Source organism: Oenanthe melanoleuca, chromosome 2 (genome assembly GCF_029582105.1).
Source record: "Oenanthe melanoleuca isolate GR-GAL-2019-014 chromosome 2, OMel1.0, whole genome shotgun sequence".
NCBI lineage: Eukaryota > Metazoa > Chordata > Aves > Passeriformes > Muscicapidae > Oenanthe > Oenanthe melanoleuca.
The window spans coordinates 130,769,073-130,793,533 of NC_079335.1; the positions used below are offsets into that span (position 1 = coordinate 130,769,073).

General features: G+C 34.6%; 1 protein-coding gene across 1 annotated transcript in view; it reads right to left on the reverse strand.

Moving 5' to 3' along the window:
* DNAJC1 (DnaJ heat shock protein family (Hsp40) member C1) overlaps window positions 1-24,461 on the reverse strand; it is a 106,306-nt gene that overhangs the window by 62,595 nt on the left and 19,250 nt on the right. The window contains exons 2-4 of the mRNA XM_056484858.1: window positions 7,365-7,466; window positions 6,584-6,630; window positions 391-556 (exon numbers count right to left, since the gene is read on the reverse strand). Of these exons, the coding sequence (XP_056340833.1) occupies window positions 391-556; window positions 6,584-6,630; window positions 7,365-7,466 (315 nt within the window). The remainder of the gene's footprint in view (window positions 1-390; window positions 557-6,583; window positions 6,631-7,364; window positions 7,467-24,461) is intronic.

The following is a 24,461-nucleotide window of genomic DNA, read 5'->3' on the forward strand; positions in this document are numbered from 1 at the left end:
AAAAAAGCATTTAGCTTAGAACAAAGGCAAAGCAAGTATGAATTTTAAACAAATAAAATCTGATTATTTTTAAACCCTAGATATGACTACAGTAGCATGTGATTCTTCATCAACAAATGATAGACTTTTTTTATTCTTCCTTCCAGCTAAAAGCCCAGGACCAGCTCTTGCAAGTTATTACCAATTCTAGAAAAATTAAGTAGTTTTTAGATGACTATTTCTGAGATGCTAAATTCTGTAATTATCATAGTTTTAAATATAATAATTTTAAAATATGAAAAATCCAAATTCTAACCAGGGGAAGTGGTAGAGATCTCTACAATATGCAAACTTCTATAGGAAATTCAGTAGTAATAATTGAAGCAAGTTTGATTTATTACCAATACTTACCAGCTGTTTTTCCAGGTAGATCGACCAAACCACAGCATAATGACCCACTGTGAGTATAATGAACAAGAGTAATGCCAGCTCAGCATTGCTCATTTTTCTCACCCGCCTGTAGTAGAACACAGGCTGTCGCCAATCTGGTAGTCCATTGATCAGAATATCATCATACCTACAGTGGCAAACATAACAAGCTTTCATGGAGAGCTAAAAATGAAATAAGCCAAACTATCCAATTATAAAACAAAAGATAATCCACAGAGTGCTTGAATAATACACACACAAAAGATCATTTAGTAATTTTTTTTTTTTTTAGAGAGCAATGCCTTGTTTTGTCAGCAGATAGGCTTGCATGTGGAAACAAACAGGCTCCAAACACTGGGGCAGGGAAAAAAAAATTCAAATGTTCCTGCAACACTTACCCCCTCCCCCTCCAAGTTCATTCACTCTTGAAGTAAGAGACTTCCAGAAACGTCGATTTGTTCTATGTGCTCAGTAATCAGTGGGCAGGTCTCCCTGATCGAAGTAACAACCCACTAACTACTAAATAGGTAGCCAAGAACAAACGTCTCAAACACTAGAAACCCTTTTTTCTTTTACAAATTAAATGCACAAGTGCTGGGGGGAGGGGAGAGGTACCTCTGCTTTTTGTTTTTGTCCTTTAGTGCCACAAAATCCATTAGGTAAGAACATGCCAGACTTATACCTTCTTTGTAAGATAAGAGTTTAAATTAGAGGCCTGATATTGATGTTTGAAAACAAAGTTCACCAGTTTTTGATTTTCTATTTGAAACACTGTCTTCAAAAATCAATCTATTTTAAAACTATTTAATTACTAACCTTACCAACTGTACAGAAACTATTTTATGACAATCTCTTTTCTTTCACACAAATGTCTTAAAAGATCTTAGTATGTCTGAGGTCTTTTATTTACAGTATTTGATCAATTTAAAAATAAACAAACCACAGATATGCAAACCACATTTTTTAAAATCAACTTTTCAGAGTAAAGTTTCAAACAAAAATCTCTACAGTAAACTCAAAAACCTGTATGTTCAAGATGCACAACCTGTTAATCTCAAATTGAACACAACTCATTACATATTCTAATCACACCATTTCCAGAATTAAATCTGCACTGAAAGGCCTAATTTGGTGCAACACATTGACCAAAATATTTTAATTAAAAATATTCTGAGTTAGTCGCAGGCCTAATTACAGGAATAGAAATAGGGCCTATATTGTCATGCAGGTCAGTAGAACTCAGTAGTAGGTTTTTCTCAAGTAAATTGACCAATCCAGGAATAATAGCGCAGCTGCTAAACTGCCAGTCTTGACATGTAAATCAATTTAAATGCAACAACTGCACTAGCTACTTTGATAGTTATTAAATTGATACCTTGGAGATGTACTAAAAAAAAATTCTACAAGCAAATTTATTTTAAGCAGAAAAAGAAGTAGTGGTTTTCAATTAGAAATATACCTTAATACAGTGCATATCTGAAAAGCTAACTTCTGATAAAACATTTGTTCAAGCTGGCATCATTATGTCTGCATAAAAGATTTAACACTTCAGGATTCTGCTGTGTTTTGAATGACATCCAAAGTAAAATTCATATTACAAAGTTCTATCTTCCATTATAAGTATGAGAATAAGAAGGTTAACACCCATTATTGTAAAATTTGAACTATTAACTTTTTTCCTTTCCCAGTAAGTCAGAACAAATTAACTACTGATACCTTAATACAAACTCTGTTCAGAAAATATGCTTACGATATTATTTTAAAATTAAAATTTCTATTTAACTTTTGTTTAAAAAACAAGTAGAAGTTTTAGTCTTTAAAAGTATGAAGACATTTATAAGGTTTTAGTGATAATAGAAGAGAATATTTTAGAAACAACCATCTTTAAAACAAATTAGGTTGATAACAAAGTTTTGCATAAGATGTTCTTCCTTCAAAATCTTCAGAGAAATACATGTACAATCTAATTTAACACTAATATACATTTATTAAGCAGCTGCCTTCTTAAATACTAAGGGTTGTTAACTGATATACTGAAAAAGGGGCAACTGATTAAATAAAATCCATATATGCTGACAGTAACAATACAGTAATATGTAAACCAAGATTTCAAACTAACATTTGGCAACCATGTTCTATTATAAATTATCTGTTAAGAAAAAATAAATTAAGACAGCAGAGCCTCTTGCATTAAGTGCTTTAAACAGCACTCGGTATTTACTAGGCTATGTCCGCTGCTCCGAACAACAGTCTCCACGGATTAAGTCTCAGAATCAATGCTCTATTGATTTTACTATCAATGAGCATTATGGCTCACACGACTGGCCATTTTAAGGGAAGATAGCTTCTATTATAACCCACTTTTTAGAATATATACTGTTAAAAGATAAATCACTGCTTTCAATAGTAATTAAGCTCTGTATTTGAAAGATAAAGATATCAATGATTTTTAGGTTTTTAATTGGAAAATGATCCTACTGAAACTCAGAAGCTTCCATAATTTTTAAATCTTAATTTTCAAATTTAGAATGTGATTTAATTAAAAGCAAGTTTCTCATTAAAGAATTCCTGTATAGACAGTTATATTGACTATGAAAGACAGTTAATCCGTGCGCATCAAGAACTACATTTGGAATTTAATTACAAAGCATTCTTTTGGCAACCTATATTAATTGTAACTCTATGTAGGAAAACAACCTGAAAAGATACATCTGCAGGGCTTTTTCCACAAACATATGCACATAGAAAACAGCAAATTTTTCACATGAGTATGCCTACTGGTAATCTCCAAAATGTAGCAGTCAAGAAGCTACATAACCCCCAAAGCATCACAGAAACAGAAAGCCAAAAACATACCCCATTTAAAACTATGTTAAGTATTTATTTTAAAACTTAACAGTCTATAAAAGACTTGGTAGTCCTGTACTAAAAGTAATAAATTACAAGATTAACTTTTTTTCTGTAAAATTTCATAAAATAGTTTTTAGAGTTCTTTGTGAATCAATTACATTGCAAGTAAAAAAAAAATCCATTAACTGTAATAACTAATTACAGTATCATCAATCTTAATATAATTATAATTTACTTTTCCTTTTAAGAGAGCCAATGCATTTCATATTTCAAATAATATCAGAGATCTAATATAGTTTATATACTATAACCTTGAATTAATGAGGAATATTCTGAACTGTGGAAAGATTGCATTGGTGGTTTTTATTTTGGGGTCCTATTTTCCTCAAGCTGTCAAAGACATCCAGCACATCATCAGCCAGAACAATTTATATCTACAAATACAGACATTTAATTATTAATGAGCACTAAGATAGACACCTTTCTTACTCTATACAAGTGTATTTTGATCCCTTTTCAAATGTTTCCTGTAATCCAGCCAACATTGTTACAGAGGATAGGCCTGGTAGGAAAAAAAAGCTCCTTAAACAGTAACAAATAATGAAATTAAGATCTAAGATTTCTTTTTTTGTCTAATTACAACTAACAGAAGTGCATAAAATGATCTATTTTTTCATAAACTAAAACAATCTATGGCTAATAAAATTTATCACTGTGAAGTTGATTTACTAATAAATGCCCTAAAGATGAAGTGTATCTCTACATACCCTAAAGATAAAATTCTCTGTAGAATTTCACACTGGAGTGTGTATACAAAATATAAAATACTGTATTCTGCTGCATGTACATCTAAATTAATGTTAAACAGTGCTACATTAAATGATGATGCATGTATGCTTATTGTTAGAATATCTGAATATTTTGATCATGTTTTGCTCAAAAGTGTGTGAGAGAAGTACTAACATGGTAGTATTACTATATTATGTAGTACTACTAATGATACTGGTATACTTCATGAGCAACTACATAACTTTCTTAAAAAAGAAAAACCATATTTTAAAGCCCAGTCATATAATTGTCAGTAGAGGAACTGTAATATTTTGAGAAAGGCTTCTGCCATCAGATAAAGTAAAAATTCACTGATAAATAAGAAAATGCAAAGGCATTAGAAAAATAATTACATGTAGCTGGCCAACAGATCTGCCTTTTTAAAACACTGTTTCTGTACTCACACAAATGAACACCACCACTGACATTCACCAAGAATGACATTCACGGAGAAGGGGTTTTATTGTTTCAAAATGAGTTCATCACTCTCTCGTACAGCGCAGGACCTTATTCCTGCCTTTGCTGGCTCCACTCTTTGTACACACACCAGGAATGATTACATCACTTTTGAGAGGAGCAGTAAGAGCCAGGTACAGCTGACTTTACTGCACAGGAGTAGAAGCCTGCCGGTGACTCTTCTCTCAATGCCTACCCAGGTGAAGCCAGTGTAAGGCTGCACACAGCTTCTGCCCAGTGCCGGGGCACTGAGTAAGTTTTGAGCCTATTCCACTATGTCCATCACCTCACACAATTCAAAGCCAAATATCAATATTTAAAGTAGAAAGATTCCAAAAAGTAGTAACTCCCACCCTTTTGTTTGCTGTACAGCTGCAAGTAAGCCTTGAGTTACCTTACAAGAGAACCAATATAACAGGCAGAGCAGCTCCTATCACACTGACTGAAGGCCTGCACTAGAGACGTGCTACAACAACGCCTTACAGGCCACCCTCCGTTTACCAGCTCGGCTGGGAGATTATCATTACACTGTGCAATAAACCTGATCAATACAGGGCTTCTCAAAGCAATGAGACCATATAGCTCTGCTCTACAGATTATTTCTAAACACTGCATATTATTTCCAGGAAATTCTCTGAAAGTAAACACTGTTTAATCCACCACATTTCTATTTATTCAATTATAAAATCAGTATCAACAATACATCCACATTGTGCAAGAAAAATGTACAAAATAAGTTAGTGACAAATCAAAGAACACTGCTGCTTTAACTTCTCATTTGTAATCACTGATGCACTAATTACCACTATTTGAGTAAGCTAGTCACATTTATAATGTATGCAAGGCTTAAACCATAATTTTTGCAAGCTCCTGCATCACAGTTTAGTGCAAAAAGCTTCTATTACTGCTGCAAGGAGATTCCTAAAATTTCCATGATGGAACTAAATTCCAGAGAAGCAACACTTTGAAGTGTATGCAAACAACGCTATAAACAAAAAGTTGGGAAGATCTGGGGGATAATACACTTTAAGTGATCTGAAATAATTTAGCTAACGTTTTTTAAAACTTTTGTTAAGTGTAACTTCACAATTAAATTCTCCTTAGATGGATGAAATAAAAACCCCACAAATTTCCAAAAGTGCTTCTATGAAGTACATTTTCATGACACTTGAAAAGGGGATTATCAAAAAAGTAGATAATCTGTTCTATAAACCCTGGACTCCTGCCAAGACATCTACAAAGCCAAAATCCCTTCAAGAAATGTCTCATAAAACCCCATTTAAAGACTTGTAAGCTGAAAGATGATCTACTAAAACACCAACCCAAAAGCAAAAGTCTTTCAGTGTCTCAGTTTTTCAGATCATTGGCTGAAATCATTGGCTGAAATTCCTATTTGTTTAAAAACGGAAAAAAAAAGTTCAGAATAATCTTCCAGACAGCAAATTAGCCCCAGGTTTCCAGTTCTTTATCCTACCCCTTTAGGTACTGCTGGAACTGCTCCTGAAGCAGCATGGACAACTAGCATTTTTTAAAAAAATACTAAAAAAGTTTGCACTATTAGAGATAATACATCTAAAAGGAAAAAAAAAACTCTTATGAACTAAGCAATAGAAAACAATGCTGAAGACAACATACAATGGAAGAAATCCCTAAATATCATGCAAGAAGCCTTTCACTAATACAGAAAGGTACGACCTGCATTTGAATAGGTGGCCAATATATTTTAATCACAGATTTTAAAAATTGACAACTAAGCAAAAAAGCAAATATAGTTAAGTATTTTTTTTAAATTGCTTGAAATAACAGCTAGCTTTCAAATGTCTTTCAAGTACTAGTTCTTAAGGAGAAAAAACAGTATGTCAAGCAAAAATACGACTTTGCCCTTTAAGCCACATACAATCTTTAATTAAACAATTACGTATAATTTACTAACTTAAATTATGCAAAAAAATAATCTGAAGTGTTACACCTAAGTCAAATAGGGCTCAAGCATAGCACTGGTATGAATGCTTTATTTAAAAGCCTGTGCAATTTAACTCACCTCTGCCTCCTTTCTTCATCCTTTAAAACCTCATAGATGGCCACCAACTAAAACAAACAAACAAAACACCGAAAAAGAAAATACAGAAAGATTTTACTTTGTGATTGAATTTATAAAATTTGAACAGCAGTATCATATTTACATTTGCCAACAAATGACCTTTACTAGTTTTCATTTTTCCCTATACCCCTAAGTAGCAAACCCAGCATGCAAAAGAAACAGTAATATATTCATATAAAAAGTGTCATCAGACACAAACAAGCAACTCTTATACAAGACTTTCTTCCTGTCCTCACATCTATCAAATTTTGAGTCTTGTCTCAGGTAGGTATCCCTTGTTTCTTCCTGAAGATCTTACTAAAATGAAGTAAGCTGAATTCAGCCTGAGGTACATTTTTAACAGTAGAGCTAATTACAGTAGTGTTATTTCACTCTATAAATATTTAAAAATAAATAAAATTAATTCTTTTCATTAAATTATGCCTATCTAGGACTGATTAGAAATCTTCTCCACTGCTTTTGGAAGTGCAAAACATATTTTCCTCCTAAGAGTATAAGTATTACATTCAAATTATTTTTAATATATAGGTAAATACAAAATACACACTATTGAACAAGTTAATTTCAAAAAAGTGTACTTGGTTTTAGTCTAGCTGCATCAGCAAAAATGTAATTCAATGTTTGACTTACTAATTTCAAAGGTACCACCGTTCTTACTAAAACAACATCAACATAATTTTTTTTCCCCCCTAGAAATTTTATTGCCACAAATTGCACTTACTTGCCTAAACTGTATTTCTGCATTTTCATCTTTATTCTTGTCTGGGTGTAATATTAGAGAAAGCTTTCGATATGCTTTCCGAATGTCTGCAGACGAAGCATCCTGAAAAAAACGAAAACAAAGCAAATCATGAGAAACCAATTCCCTGAACTTTTTGAGGATTTGAAGACAGCTAACCGAGTGTAGGAACTAAGGCAATGTAATTTGAGACATCTAACAACCAAACCTGCAACCAGCCCAGCCTAAATGACTTAACAGCCATTCAGCCCAATTCATCTTTCATTTTAACTCCTTTCATTACCATGCACCCATTACAACGACATTTGCCAATACTTCCAAACACTTTCTTGCTTAAAACATAGCCTGGGCACCTTCTGCACCATTTAAAAGTTCAACTGAAAACTGAAAATTATGGCATCTGCATATCTTCAAGACAGACATAATTTCAGCAAATTATCATGCTCAATTTCCCAAACTCAGGACTTGCTAGGAACTCTTCCCTTATTAATATTTACATGCAATTCTCTCCTATTAGGACTTCCATTCAACTTCAACTTCACCATGTCTAAAGAATTGTATTTTTCTAAAGTAGCTTCAAATTACAGTCTTGGAGCTATACTGTAGCATTGACATCAATCTTTACCTTAACCATTATAAGAATTGCACACATTTTGGGAGAAAAAAATAAAACTCAAAACAAAAAATTATGTACCAAGTAAGCTGCACAAATGCAAATTTCTGAATTAATGACCGCTATTTAGTACATGCTGTAAAGATATCAGAAATGAAGATATCAAGAGTTGTGTTCTATGTCATATAGGTGTTACCCTCACCAGAAGATACACAAAGTAGAGCATTTAAACAGAACTACTTGAATTTTACTGCTAACATGTCCAAGGCAGCACTATAGAAATCAACTGCTTATCTGACAATTTTTATTTCTTGATTTTATATAAATTGTTCCTAAGTATATTCACTCTCTCAAAATGACAGTCTAAACAGGGACCTGAATTTGCTGTGGAACGGAGTGAAATAAGATAACAATTAATGCAATACTGTAATTAGTCTACCAGGCTTTTTATTACAGATCATTACTTTAATTTTTAAATTTTTAGTTTTATAACATAAGGCTATTTAAATGCTGTATACACACTTAGGCCCAGAGTGAATAAATAGAAAATGACTGAACAACGGGAAGCAGAAAAGCAGGGGAAAATGCAGAATTTGTGGAAATTCAGCACAGAAACTATATTTTAAGGAAGTTTGCATTTTCCCCTAATAAAAGACCAAAGTTTCCACAGTCTCTTCTCTGTCAAAGGAAAATGTTTCTAATACTGAAAGAAGACTTCTCCCGAAAAGACCACATATAATTTTTAAATGTTTCCATTTTCAATAGCTACTTCTGAAGGCATGTGCACACCGAAGCAGAATTCCTCTGCTCAAACAGCAGCTTGCTCCAGCTTAATTACTGCCAATGAGCTGCTTGATATTGCCATTGTTTTATAGGTTTATTTTTAACTCTCAGCTAAGGGGAAGGAAGAGACAGTGACAAAATATCTATTCTAAGCTCAAAGAACATTAAATCCTTGAGACATAGACTTAATAGAATTATATGAAACACATGTGAAAATGAGATGTAAAAGTATCTTTTAAAAATTAGGGATCAAGACCATGCGATAACCTTGACAAATGAGTACCTCTAGATTTGTGTTTTGGATAAACTACAAATTATTCCTTCTCTACCACACATTTAGATGTGCTAGGTATTATTTTTGGAGCATTCATGATTAACAGTTAAAAACCTGATAAAAGCATATAAGAAGCTGTTCTGCAATATTCTTCCAATTACTTCAAACAACAAACAAGCAAAAAAGAAGACCGAGTGTTTTCAGTTGTATCTGAAGTATTGAAACTTTAGTTTTATTTGGGTGAAGCACGATTATTTGTGTAAGAGATCAAGACAAAAGATGGTTTTTCTTTTCAACGCTTAAGCAAAGCAAAAGATACCAAGACAATTCTGAAATATTAAAGTTGCTTAAATATTTATGTTGTTTCACCTTGATATGTTGAAATAAAAATGTATAAATTTACAAAACCAGATTGTTCATCTTAATTACCAGAAATAACATCAAGATTGCTTTGTTTCTCCTCATCTACCAACCCAGTCAGCTACTTCATAAACAACAAGGGCTGGTCTTCTAACAAAATATAATTATTTAAACACTACTACACCAAATAAAAAAACAGGAAATAGTTTAAAAGCCATGGTTTTATCTAAACCATGAAAGTGATCTTTATCAACACATCAGGTTATTGTAATTAAGCCTGTAAAAAGATAAAGAGCATATTATAACATGAAGAAATAAATAATGGGATATTACTATCAATTACCTTATTGCAACTGGCACATATTAATTTCTAAAGCAGTAAGTCTGCCTGCTAACCTGTTCTCCACAATACCCCCCAAACACAACACGGGACCGTTGTATATTCCAAACATTTTGCCAATTAATGCTACCTATGGGTAATGTTAGGCATCTTCAGGCAGTGTTCCAGATCCTCTAGGACCTGCCCTGAACAAAAGTAGCTGGTTTTTGAGAAAAGATTCATCTCTACAGAACCTCCTACCAGTGTATGACTTCAAGTAAGCTATAAAGAATTATTATTTTCCAACCAATAAAGAAATACCTCCCACATTTATGCTAGCTGTTCTAAGAGACCTGACTCTGCTGGCCACCTTCAGGAACATTTCTATAAAACCTTAGGCTTTTAAACACACAGTTAGGACTTAGTGTTTTCTGAAGAGTAAGACATTATCATACATATTACACCAGAAGTCTGAAGACTACAGAAAGCCATGACCACACCAAGGCTTTGCTTGTTTTAAAGAAACAACACATTAGATTGCTTTGTTTACAAGAGAAATCTCAATTGCATCTAAAGAGGGAAAAGTAAAATCTGTAGAGGCATCTCAGTTAATAGCAGAAGGAGCTGGTGTTGTCAGACAGCAAGTACATTCACTGATTTCTCCAACACTGCTTCAGGTTGGCAGGTTTTGCCACCAATTACGGCAAATAAGCCTGTCATAATGTCACTGTCACGTGGATACAAACATCATGAGTATCACCTTATTTCCTGGTAACTATCCTTCCAAAGCAATATTGTCCCATCATACTTCCAAGCTTGAACATCTCTTTGTTTTGAGCTAGAATTAGTTCTCAGAAATACAAGTTTACACTTAGGCCACAGTCTGGTTTCTTATGGATAGAAATATACAAGTATTCATTTTTTCATGCCCAACACTCCATCAGAGTGCCCATGTACCTAGTTACATGAACTCTAGGCAGAAGTTAGAAGTTTAATCTTGTACATTTTTTAAAATAATCCCTTATAATTCAAACAAGTATTTTAGCAGAGAAACAAAATTAACATTGGAAGGAATCAACAGAAAAGTTAAGCACATTTCTTAGGGTTCTCTGTTGGACTTTCACATTTTTGTCTAAAGTACAATACATGTCAGATTCAAAGAGTGGGATAGAACAGGAAACATTCTTCTCCCTATTTATGATCTACTTTTGGCAGCTTGTTGAATTCTGACAATGAAAAACACATTACTAAATTTTATTTTACTCAGCATCATTTCCATATTCTTTAGTATTACCCAGGAAAGTTCTCTCATATTACAAATACATAAGTAGGAACACAGAAAGGAAATTTTTACAACAAAAAATAAAAAATAAAAATGCACATTTACTTCCATTTCTTAAAAATTAAATTCCTGCTCAAGATGCACAAAGTTTTAAATCTGGTCTCCTTCGCTGCCTATACAAATCCAGAGTCTCACAGAGTTCATGTCCACCTTTACAATAAATCAAACAACTGGTGTAGTACACAGTACAAGCATATTACTCCATTGCCTTCTATTCCTAATGTAACTATGATTACTAATGAAGCTAAAAAAAAAGGCCTCATTGTGTTCCCAAGACAATTCTTGGTGAACACATAACATATCAGATATTGCCATAGGCAAACAGTGATTAGGTCAAGGGGAAAAAATAATCAATGTCTACATAGTTTTCACTTACCAACATACACAATTCAAAACCTAAATTGTTCCCTTGAGTGCAATGCAGTTATACAACAAGACTTAGTTACTCACAATTTAGCAACTGCTTCTAACACAGTAAATGTGCTCAATTCATCTTGGGTTTTAAATATGCCTGCCAATGTCTTCAAATAGGTGGCAGTATCTTAATTAGCAATGGGAAGGCACATGGCCCAGGAACTATGCAGATAGAAATCACGTTTGTATTCACTTGCAGTTTGCCCAATCACTAGTTAATGGGTGAAAGGAAAATGACATCAATATATCTATTTATTCCAGTGCTGCTGAATGACTGTGTAGAATTTTCCACAGCCATGACACTGAAGCTATATGGCAAAAAGTGACAATTGATAGAGCACTAGCTGACTGCATTTCAAGTCTGAACTTGTAAGTGACATTAGTGCAGCCAAGCTTTCATGTGACCTTTTTTAGCCTTCCCAAACTATAAATCAAGCCTATGAAACGTCTATGTTTGGATTTTTTCTTTTTTAAAAATTCTAGAGTAATTCAAATGTATTGGGTTCCTTCAATAAAAATATTTCATTCAGTACTTCTGTGCAGAAGAGAGGGTATAAGTCACTACTTTCCTTCTGGTAAGCATCAGCCATACAAGCTGAAGCAGAACGGTACAGAAAAATAAACAAAGTAAGCTTTATAAATTCACAATCACTCGGCTTTCTACTATGATTTCAAATGGCAGAATGTACAGCCTGTCCCACCAAACTCACAAACAAGCAGGCACAGATAACTGGACAGAAGCTACCATCATGTATCAAACATTGTGTCAACATTGATACTATCTATTTGATACTATCTTCATGTGAAGTCCACAGAAAACGAATATCCCTAAGTGTCAGAGAACAAACAAACGTGACTGTAGACCAATGATGAAATATCCACTGTCCTCATTCCTTAAGCAGCATGAAGGAACGCAGGGTGATCATCTCCTCAGTGTTTCTTTATCATATGGGGAGAGAACAGTGACGGCTGTGACTTCACAACCCCTCTCTAGGTAACTCTTAGGATGGACACCATATAGCTGTGACCCTTCTTCTTTATTCTTTACCGCCTTTTTGGTTTAGCACAGGCTCACACAGACTTTCAATACCACTCCCAGATTTATTCCACACATACTCACTGCAACCTGGTCCTAGTTTAAGCTCCCATGAGCAGATTAGTTCCAAGAAGTACACCTGAATTTGCCAAGTCTGCATGTGGAAAAACATTTATGAGGGAAATAGAATCTTGTAGAAAATTCCAGAGGTGGGAAGGACCTGCTGGCAATCCTGAAGAATATAACTCCAGGAAAGGAAAACAAGTGTCTCCCAGAAGACCAAGCATTATCTGTGAACTTTCATAGTTAATAGATACCAGCTGAGTTTTGGCTTAAATTTCTCTCTGCATAACCTTTGTTCAATTACCCTTCATTTTTACTGAACTTTTTTCTAAGACACTCATCTTTTCCAAGGATGTAAAATGAGTTAAACTCAAATTTTCTGCTTATCTACAGATGAATACTCGGAGGATACGCAGGCAGGAGGAGAGATCTGTTCAGCTGCAAACCCAAATCACATTCCGTTGATTTAAACTGAATGACAGCACAGCAGGAACTAAATATATAGGAACTAAATATAATAGGAACTAAAAATAATGCTAAAAAGGTGTTTTAATGCTTTTTTATGCTGCTAAGTTTTGAAGCAATTCATGAAATAAAAATGAATACAAACCAGCACAATGTATTTCTGTAAGCTTCTGATAACTAGCACAACCCCTTCACTGGCATGTTTGTTTCCAGAGGAGTGTGTCAAATGAAAGAAGACTCTGTTTTCAGCCTAGCATGCCAAATGAATGAAAATTCTGCTGTCTCATGCTTGAGAAATCAAAAAAAAGTGTTCTCTCTGCATATGTGCACAATTAGATGGGCTTAGGTCTTCTTGACCAACTTGAACAACAGTATTTATGTATAATTTTTTTTCTTCCTTTCAACTATTTTACCTTCTGCATCTTTTCAGAAGCTGCTTACTTAGGAAAAATTAGTTTGTCCAAGAGAACAGTGTCATGTATAAAAGTAAGTTTATATTTTAATATAAACTTTGTCTCTGAGATGCAGAGAAGACTCATCAACTCTCAACACTTTTAGAATTACTCTTCAAATTCACAATGGCTAGAGGCTACCAAATAACAACTACGACCATTCAAACCAATATTGACTTGTTAAAAATTCTTCCTACTGCTCTATTCGATATCCATTTAGTTTTTTCTTCTGATAGTTCAAAAGAAAGGAATTTGCAGATATTCTTTACTTATTTCATATGCTTTTCCAGAAACACTATTACATATTTATTTTTATTCTATTTGATATATTACATTTATTGTTTACATAGTTACACGTGTTACATATTTTTATAATATAGATAGTTGTATATATTTTTATATATGTGTGTGCATACACCTTACAGTCTAAAGATGGTTGTTTATAGTGAGTTCTCTTAAAAATCTGCCTATTACATCTCACATTTCCAGTCTATGGCTCTCACAGAAAAGCACCACCTACAAAATTCCTGATCCTGCAACATTTTCAGAAGAGCTAAGTTGCTTTTGCAACAAAGAGCTTTTGCAGCCCAGGTTGGCAGGAAAAGCAAAATATGGTGTCTCTTGCAGTGCATTTCATGCTCAATGCCTTTGCTCTCAGATAGCACAGCGCCTTGATTGACAAGAGGTGACTCTATACCCAAGCACAGCTGCATGCAGTCCACATTCACCACTGTGGGGCATGAGCAAAGATTTTGGGGTGTTGCATCTGACAAGTTCCAACCCTTCCCATGATGTAATGCTGAAAATATGCTGCTATTTGTTTATATGGTTTACTTGCCACATTTCTGCTTCAGAACGTTTCCAAACATTTTTCTTAGGGTAGGGACTTAAAGAAAATTAGAAAATCAGCAAGGCTACATCCATACCACATCTTTACCTCTTCCTCCTTTTGCTATTCCTGTTCTCATTACACCCTTCCACCAGAACTGACCCGTGCATTCCGACACACCTAGACATGTTATCAAAAAATGCTTCCCTGATTTCAGTTCAAGGGTAACTTTTTGGAGGGAGATTTCTAACAACTACGGACTTAGGTCTTAATAAAAACGAAATACCTACCAAAAAAAAAAAATAAATTAATAATCCCCCTAAAATTTGCTTGAGCTTCTAATTACTGAATTCCTGTGTCACCTAAAAAGTTATTGTCACTTCTGTGACTACAATTTCAATTGCTAAAACTTTTCATATTTTTGTAAGGTGTTTATCACCCTCCTTCTGATGGCCAAGAAATGAAGAAAAAGCATTTGAGGGACTGGATATAGGAGGTATGACTGAAAACATTATAAAGAAGTGTCACAAGAAGTGAACAGAGCACAATTACCTTCAACACAGAAGTCTTCGAAAACCTACCCATTATCTTACGCATCAACAACATTTACAAGATCAATAATCCCCACAGGCAATAATTTCTAGAATAAACATTAACTATTTATTAGCAACTTCTTCAGCCTATCAGCAGTGAAGGATACCAATTTATATGCCCTTACTCCCAGATACATACATCATATATATTTTCACATACATACACTAGTTTAAAAACAGGTGTAACCAACTTTATGTTCCCAGCAGTACTTAATGTTTATACAATGCTCTAATTCATACTTGCAATTGTTGTTTAACTTCATGAAACATTCTAAGAATACAGTTAAATAAGCTTGGAAAGAGTAGTGTGACAATTTTGTAGGCTGACTTTAGTAATGATTTTGATGTACAACCTTTTTTAAACAAATGACAAAAACACAGATATCATAAAGCTTCTCTTGCAAGTGCAAAACAAAACGGAAATATATACCTTGAATAGTTAAAGACTCTAACAGTCAAAAATGAAAAGGTGTATCAAACAGGATTTTATGAAGTCTGTCCCAAGTCCATACTCAGTATTTTAACCAGCAGGTAAATTACAGAATCATGATTAATTGAGTACTTAACACTAACCTGAAAAACCTACATGATGCAATCAAAGAGAACTAGAATTTTAAAATATCTGGACAAAATGGCGAATTGCTGTAAAAAAATATGACATTATTTCCTAAGTGAAAGACTAATGGTCTACATCTGGACAGAGTTCATCAACTACAAAAACATAGGATAGAAAAAAAGCAGTTAGGCAGAAAGGATCAGTAAATCACAAGCTGAGCATGAGCCAGAGGCACGATGCTGCCTTTCTGTACCGCACAGCACTGTGACATGAGCAGTATGGCAACAAGCAGTTGTGCCATGTCACGCAGCAGTTGTAAGACCTCAGCAGATTGCTGCATCCAGTTCAAACAATACAATTAAAGACAGCCAGGAACATGTTCAGATGATAAACAAAATAAATTTTACTAATAAGAAGTCTAGAAGAACAGAATAGTGACTTGTTCAGAGAAACCAAAAGAATTAGGGTGACTTAAGCTTACAGACAAGGCAGCTGACACAAGGAAATAAAATCTTGAAATATGCAAAGATAGCTTTAAAGGAAAACTTTATTGCTTTGCCTAATCTACACAGGGCTAAGCACTACTAGTCAGCTGGCAGCACAGGAAGATTCAAGCTAGGTACCAGGAAAACATCCCATAAACAACACTAGCACATCACTGGAACAGATTGCTGAAGACTCCTTTACAAGCAAGTCTTGCATACGTTTATCAGGCAGGACTCAGATTTAACCAGCTCTGTCACAGCAGGGTAGAGTAGGTCACTAACAGTCTTATCTTTTAGAATTTAAATACCCTTTTGATGATCAATTTAATAATTACTCTGAAAATATTCTAACTGGATTTACTGCATCTGTTTATGTAGTTTAAAAGGTCCTAGCTGAAAGACAGTGTTCTTGTCACACTGAAGATGACAGATGTTCATGCTGGAAGTGTCCATGAGATTTTCACAAAACCTAAAAGGGCCTCGGAAGGAGTGGCAAATAAAAAGGGGTGGCAGGAAACACTTCTTTGCTATGAAAGCCCATGGGACTCCACTCTACCACTTGCACTACTGGGCATTAGGCTTATTTTTCCTGTTACACCACAGCTGCTCCAAACTAAGAAAGTCATTCTGTAGTAGATGATCACGAGTAAGGCATCCATATAATTTGAGTTTAAAATACTTTTCCATCCATTACCAGCTTTAACCTTGAAAGCTGGTAATACAGAACAGATACGTTCTGTATTTTCATCTTGACAATGTCAGATGAAAATAAGGACTAAGATGAACAAGAAAAACAAGCAGAAATTTCTACAAGGAAAAGTTTATTTTAAAAATTAAACTATACCTTTAAAAATGTTCTGTATTTGGCTTATTTTAAATACATCGTTAAAGGCTACAACAAAAACACATAAATTAGGATATGGTAGAGCTGCAGTAGTAAACCACATCCATGCACAGTAGGCATAATTTTTTCATTTAAGACAGAAAGCAGGAGTACCTCTCTCCAAATCTTATACATATTATACATGTTTACAATATATTTATATATTTTTCATTTAATATATTTCATATTTGCTTCCACCCTCCTTTTCTTGTAATATTACTGAAGGGCTCATTTAGTAGAAGCAATGTTATTTTTCTTAGGTTAAGGACACTTAGAGATAACCTTGTCCACTGAACTTGACCTGTGAGATACAGGTGTACCTGAGTCCACAGTCTTGCATCTGTTTGTTTATCCTCCTAGAACCCGAAAGAAGATATCAAGTGAGATCAAAAAGGTTTTCATCTCACTGCTTCAAAATCCACATTGTTCAGTTTGGATAAATTCTTAGCACCTTTTTCCAGAAAATAACTGTAGTTAAATGAAAAAATAGAAAATACTGCCTCATGTGTGAGGTGGTTATATTTTCCATGAACAAAACCATACTGGGGAATGCCACCCTCCTGCCACGAGGCAAAATTGTTCCACTATTTATTTTTGGCATATAAGACAGAAACTGTCTACAAATCCTGAGCTACAGGCTACTCATTTAAGAGTTGGACTTCACCCTTGAGGGTCCCTTCCAACTCAGAATATTCTGTGATCTTAAAAAACCATCAAATGTAAACATTTACGAGACAAAATAATTTTTCTCTTTTTTTTTTTTTTTAAACTTCAAATCCAACTGATCAGAAGTGGCAAAACACTGCATATTTTTAATCAAAGATGCTTCATTACACTGTGTTAAGGTAACTTAGAGATTATACAGGATACTAATACTTCTGAAAGCCCTAAAATACATTTTAAAAACAGTACTAATTTATTCCAAATTTATTTCTATGAATATTTTTTCTCAAAAACATTGCTTTAAATAGCTACATTTATAAAGAACCACCAGCAGCATTTGTCAAATTCTTTCCTTCTTTATTCAGAATGCTTTCTACTGAACTAGTTAGGATTTAGCCCTACCCGTTATGTAGGAGAGTCGTATAATGATCCCTTTATACTCATTAACTACCATTTTAATGAGCTATTACTACCTCGGGACTCAGAAGACCTCAGGGAGGTTGTAACATGCCACTACCTATATAGTAATTCACTGCTGAGTTAGTACATAGCCTCCTTGAAAGAACATAGGAATGCCCTCCATCACTCTCTCTAGTTCAGATGCCAGCATCAGCAAAATTTCTGCATGTAAGACACAACCCAGCCTAAAACTTAAAATGCATCTCAGTTAAACTCCAATAAGCTTAACAGATTACTATAACTATAGCCCACCGTGTTGCTAAATGTTTGCACACTCCTACAAAATGAGCTGAAATCATGAGCACTGTCTGATCACTTCAGCTTGCAATTTAATGGCATAAAATATTGCAAATCTGATCAAGGGCCAGGGTAAGAGGCAGGGGACATTATCATCACAAAAAGCTATTGGCAAAATCTGCCAGAATCTGTATGAGTCATAAATTAGGCGGCTGATGTCCAAAGGTACGCAGATAAAGAAATCAAGTTTAGCACTAGAAGCCATCAATTAAAATTCACACAGAAAATTAACTTATAGGCAACTGAAGCCTAAATAATGTTAACATTTTAAAATTACGGACATATTTTAAAAGCCACATATATGCAATGACTTATGATGGGACTGACCTGAAGACAGTCTTTCCCACTCAGTAGCAATTTTGTATGGAAAACTGGTATTATGGTCTCTAAAAATGCTTTTCTGACATTATTTCTAGCAAGAATGAGCCAAATAATCCTTAAGGAAGATAATTACCTCTCAAGATTTATGGCAGCTGTGGGCAGATACTGTTACACACAGTGGCACGCTGTTCCCTGAATTGCCCTCTGTGTTTTTCAAATCAAAATGTTTTAACTGAACCACACAGGTCCAAGCAAGGGGCACAAAGATCCCTTCTCTGCTTTTCATAAAGCCACTCCCTGCAAGCCGCTATTGCTCTTCTCTTCCAGGACTTTGGAGGCATCTTTTGCATCAGGGAAGGAGGGGGGTTAACTCATGCTGGTCCACAAACTGCCTCCTCTCTTGGCTGCAAGAGCTGAACCAGACCCTGAAACACAGACAAGACAAGAGACAGAGCACAGGGCTGCACAAGGAACAGAAGCAGACAAGATGAGTGTGAAGGAAACACTTCTGACCTACTTCAAGCGTTCTTCAGTCAGCTGAGTGGAACACCCAAAAGCCTCACCACTACAAAAGGCAGTGGGTAACAACCACATGTGTGTGCCTGCTTCTCTCCTTATACAGCAAAAACAAGCCTTTTGTGCTGGTAAGAAAGACAGATAGTTCATCATCACCCTCAGAGCACTGAGAAACGCACAGAAAGCCTTTACTCAATACTCACCCTGAAACAGACCAGGAAATGCTTTCCATTTTTATTTTTTTTACTATTATAAGCAGAAGCAACAGATAAGAGGAATTTTCATATGACACCTGTAATTCAAGGATGCTTCTTTAGTCTGGAAGGATTACAGAGCAGAAAAGAGAGCAATAGCTAACTGCAGGACCTACAAAGTTGGGTGAACAGAGCTGGTAGCAAGACAAACACTGCAAAAGGCAAAAAAAAAAAAAATCAAAATAAAGAGGAAAAATGTGCCTTTTTTTATGCCTGTGGAAAAGAAGAATCAGCAGTTGAGTGAGCAGCAATAAAAACTTGGCACAGGTTACATCCCATTAACTGTGCTCCCAGAAATCTGTTTCAGCCAACTGACTGCAGAAGATAGTGGCTACTACCAATTCATTACTTGCCTCTCAACATGGGATTACAGGATTATCAGCATCAAAGATAACAGTGAAAGTTGGGAGATAAAACTGTGTTCTGCTGCCTAAAATAGAAACACTGGCAAATGTGGAATATTTCAAATGCATAAGGTAAGATTTAAATGAAGCAAGGATAAATCCTAATGTGGGTTCTCATCCAAGTTTTCAAGTTATGAAGTCAAGACTAAAAGAAAAATCAACATATAGGCAAAAATATAACTAGTAGCTAACTTCTCACACAGCAGGAGAGGAAAGGACTGCAAGTACACAGCTACTACATGGAAATAAGCATTATGTTACTGACAAGTCTGAAAGTAACAATAATACACCAAAACTGCATTTTCCTCTGTCAGGATCCCACCAATGGAATCTAATCCATTGAGTGTTTTTTCCCATCAGATGCAATTTCTTCTTCTCATAACTTAGCTTTATGGGAAGGAAGAAAACCCAAACACAAAACAGTGTGGCAGAAATACTGCAAAACTAGTTCTGAAAAGATCTGTCCTAGTAAGTACCACTGGACAACATAATAGAAATATTTACTTCAAAGTGAAGAAACCAGGAAGCAGGAAGAAAGGACTAAAATTAATCTGCTTCCTCATCTAGCTCCCCTCTACCAATTAGTACCACACAAACCCTGAGCCAACTTTAAGCAGATGCCAGCAGTGGAATCTGAATACCCTGTGGCAATGTCAACAAAGAGCAAACAGATCTAAAGGATAAAAATATTTGGTCAAGCTCTATTTTTGTTCTTCGAATCAAGACAAAGACTGAAACTTTCTAAGTAGCAAGAGATGGTTAAAAAATAATGAGATTACAAAAGATAAGAGGTTCATTTGATTTTAATTCCATCTAAAATGTAAACTTCAGTTTGCAAATTAGGAGATAACAGCAATATGATAAAAGATAATACATGCTACAAACAATAATGAATATTCCAAACAAGTAAAGAGGATTTGGGAAGAACTCAGTGATTCCCTGAAAAGAAACTACAATCTGTTGTCGTTACTCCTGCCACTCTGTCTTTATGTGACACACAGAAGATGACTGCTTACCCAGCAAGCAGCTATTCAGGATTTTTCTCCACGCATTTATTCATGTGTGGCCTCATCTGCTCGTAGCTGCATGCTGTTCAAACACGTTTGGAAGCTGTGGTTATTTGTTTTGAAGCTCATCTCAATGGCATCAGAGTTCATCAATATTATTCACCATTGTAGTATCTTAAGAGACAAGAGGACATTACTTGCCTTTTCTAATATATCATAAAATGAGGCACAGATTAAGGTAAAATCCTCAGTAATCTCAGGTGCTAATTTTATCTCAGATATGATTTTTCCAAGTGCTCAGTATCAAACAACATCTCATACATTCAGGGCACAGACTTTAATCGACTTCAGCTGCAGCTGCAAACCCTCAGCATTTCTGCATATAAGGCCCTAGTACCTCAAATTATGCAACCAGAATTGCAGAGCACTCAAATCAATTAGTCACCACTTGGGAAAAGTTTCGTTTAAACGACTTGCAGAGCATCACATAGGAATTCTGTGGCAGAGAGAGGAACAGAATTCAATCCTCAAGGGCACTTTTCGTCTGACTAGCTTACCCATGAAACCATTTCCCCCCGCCCCTCGCAATCTTCTCCCCCACTCTCGACATACCCTCAACATCTACAGGTTAAACAGTTTTTACAGACAACAGTCTCTTTCAATACATAAGCCTGAAGCTGCACTGGGGCCAGATCTCTCCCTGAGCCTGAATAAGTAAAGACCCTGTAGAATATAATGTAGTGAATTAAAAATCATCACAATGAACAAGCACAAAGAAACCAAATTAAGATTTGAGACACACTGAAAACTGACATTCTCTAATTTTAGAATATGCAGCCTCAGAAATTTGTTACTAGTCTTTTAAAAGTGATATTAAGGTACATAGCTGCTGTACAAAAAGACAGAAACAAGCAGATTCAGAAAGGAAAAAAAATTTGCATAACCAATGCAGACTTGCTTTATAATAGTAACTCACAAGCAGTGCTTTTCCCCCCTCCCTTTAAATAAACCCCAGCTCTCTGAAGCATCATTTTGTTTCTAACAAGCTCACTAAATTTCAGAACAATCTGGCTAGTTAACAACTTACCTATTTCAAATTACAGCTCTTAACACAAATACAACATAAAATCGATTTTTCCTTAAAAGTGCAATGTTTCTGTGAAATGTGCAGTAGTACTGGTGTCTGCACAGAACTAAAAATCAGAATATCACTGTAGAAGGGCTTGGAGAAATGAGTAAAGCAAGTGCATCAGTTAGAAAAGGAAAGGAAAGGAGACTGCATTTGAAGCAGACGAGCCTGGGTGTAGACAGACAGGTCTGAAACAGTATCCATGCAACTGATGATTCTCTTAGAGGAAAATGTACTTTTTGTCTCAAAAGACCCAGAAATATTTACCAAGCACTTTCTGCAAGGCTTATGTATTTTTATCATCTATGACAAAGCAGCCCAAGACCGAGCACCTTGCAAAATCTCTCAAGTATAATGAAAATAATGAGATTCTAAAAATATTGGCAGCCACATGAGAGAGTGGTAAAGTATTTTAATTACTAATTCTCTTATAGTACAACAAAGTTCTTCCTTAATAATACAACAGAAGGTCTCTACACCAGAGGATGGCCCAGAAAGACAAACGGAGATGTCTACTTCTAGATCACAAATAACTGCAACAATTTTTTAACCAAATTATTTGGAATCTTACTGAAATATAATTTGTGAGGCACATTTTCAGAAGTTATAAATAATCCAAAATCATTTTACTTATGTGAATGGCATTGTTAGCATTTATCAATATAAGACATACAATACTTTATATTGCTTCCAACTCAATTTATCACATTAAATATAAAACATTAGACAAAGAGTTGAAAAGCTTTATATACCCTGGAAAACAAATTCCAGTAAGCTGAATAAACATGATTAATCCAAGCCTTTCCTTAAAAAAGCCCCAAGACTCTAAGTACTGTAGTAATATTTTTCAGACAATATTTAATGTATTTTATATTTGATGCAGTTTTTCTGCACTATATAAAAGAATAACTTAAATATAGAACGATACTATTCCCATTTGTGGCAATCAAAATTTGCATGCAATGAAATCAACATTGCTTTAAATACTGAAATTCCAACTATACAAGTTTTCAGGAATCCTAGGACATGTATGTACTTACATGGGAGTCAAATGCAACTCTTGCCTAAATACTAAATAAATACGGAATTACACTCTCAAACTGATAGGCATGCTAAAGTTTAATTTGATAATATTTACAGATCTTCAGTCAGACTCATAGCCATAAACTGAAAAATTTTTCTTTCTTTAAAAACAAGTCTACAGAAATATTTAGCTGGGTATTAAATAAGGGCACACAAAAATATGCTGTTCACTGCATAAATAAGTTGCAACAGAAATTCAAATTCTGAAAGCCTCTCTTATAGCAAAATAAAACATGAAGAGTTAGTTCTATGAGCAATTTTAAATTCTGTTCTCACTAAACACTTCAACAAGAAATGCTAATCATTACAGTTTTCTATAATCAGTTTCATCAGGGTTTTTTTTTCTATAATTCTATAATTATAACAAAATAAAATAGAATTGTTTAGAAGGTCTCTTCACTGAAGGGAAACTTCTGATTTCTTTTCAGTAATTCAGTAGCTTTGAGTAGTGAATCTTCTCTACCACTATTAAAAAGAAAGTCAATGTGAAAACAAACTCCACAATAGTCTTCAGTTCTGGTAAGGCATTTTTGTTCATAAATTACAAAGTAAAGAATTGCCTACATAAAGGGAATTAATTCTTTGTTCAAAATACACATCAGAGTAAACACAGGAATATTCAAGGATATTAACTCCATATATTGGTTGGTAATTTGTTCAATTTTATGCCTTTTCCAAGAACTGACTTGTTCCTTCTGCCCACACAGGAAGTGACCATTTGGGATTTGCTCAGCAGTCAAGGATAAATAAAAATGCCATCAACAAACCTCAACGTTTTAATGATAAAGTTAATATAAAGATATAACTAAGAGACAGTTTCAGGGCAAAAATTATCCCAAGTGTTAGCACAGTAAAAGAAAAAGGCCAGAGGATTTTAAAAAGATCAATATGAATTTGCTGACTTCCACAGAGATAAAAACCTAGAAATTGAGACCTTTACTATTATCTGCAACTCTTTACCAGATAAGGAGAAATAAAAGTAACACATTGCTTCTGGGAAATTGCTACTACTGCACTGATTAATATAGAAACTATTTAGCACAAACTAGTTACCCTCTAGGAAGCACGAGAGCTGCATTATACTCACAGCCTTTTTTCCCCCCTTTTATAAAATGTGATTTCTTCCACACAGTATTTATCAATTGCATGCAGTAACATAACATGCACCCCTGAATAAGTTGCCCATCACCTAGATAAAGGATGAAAAAAACCCAAACAAACAAACCAGATTTTTTTTTAAGTTACATTTGCTAAAATTCTTAACAATCACCTAGCAAAATAAAATTTATTTTGCACAAATACACATATTCTTCCTATATCTGATTTTTGGCATTTATGTTGTTCATCCTGGCAAGTAAAGCACAGTAAGATTAACATTAACTTCTCAAAACAGATTTCATGTTCCAAAAGCTGCCATAATTTTCTTGTAGCTTTCAAATTTCAGATTCCCCTAAATTGAAAAGTAGCAGCTAAAAAAGC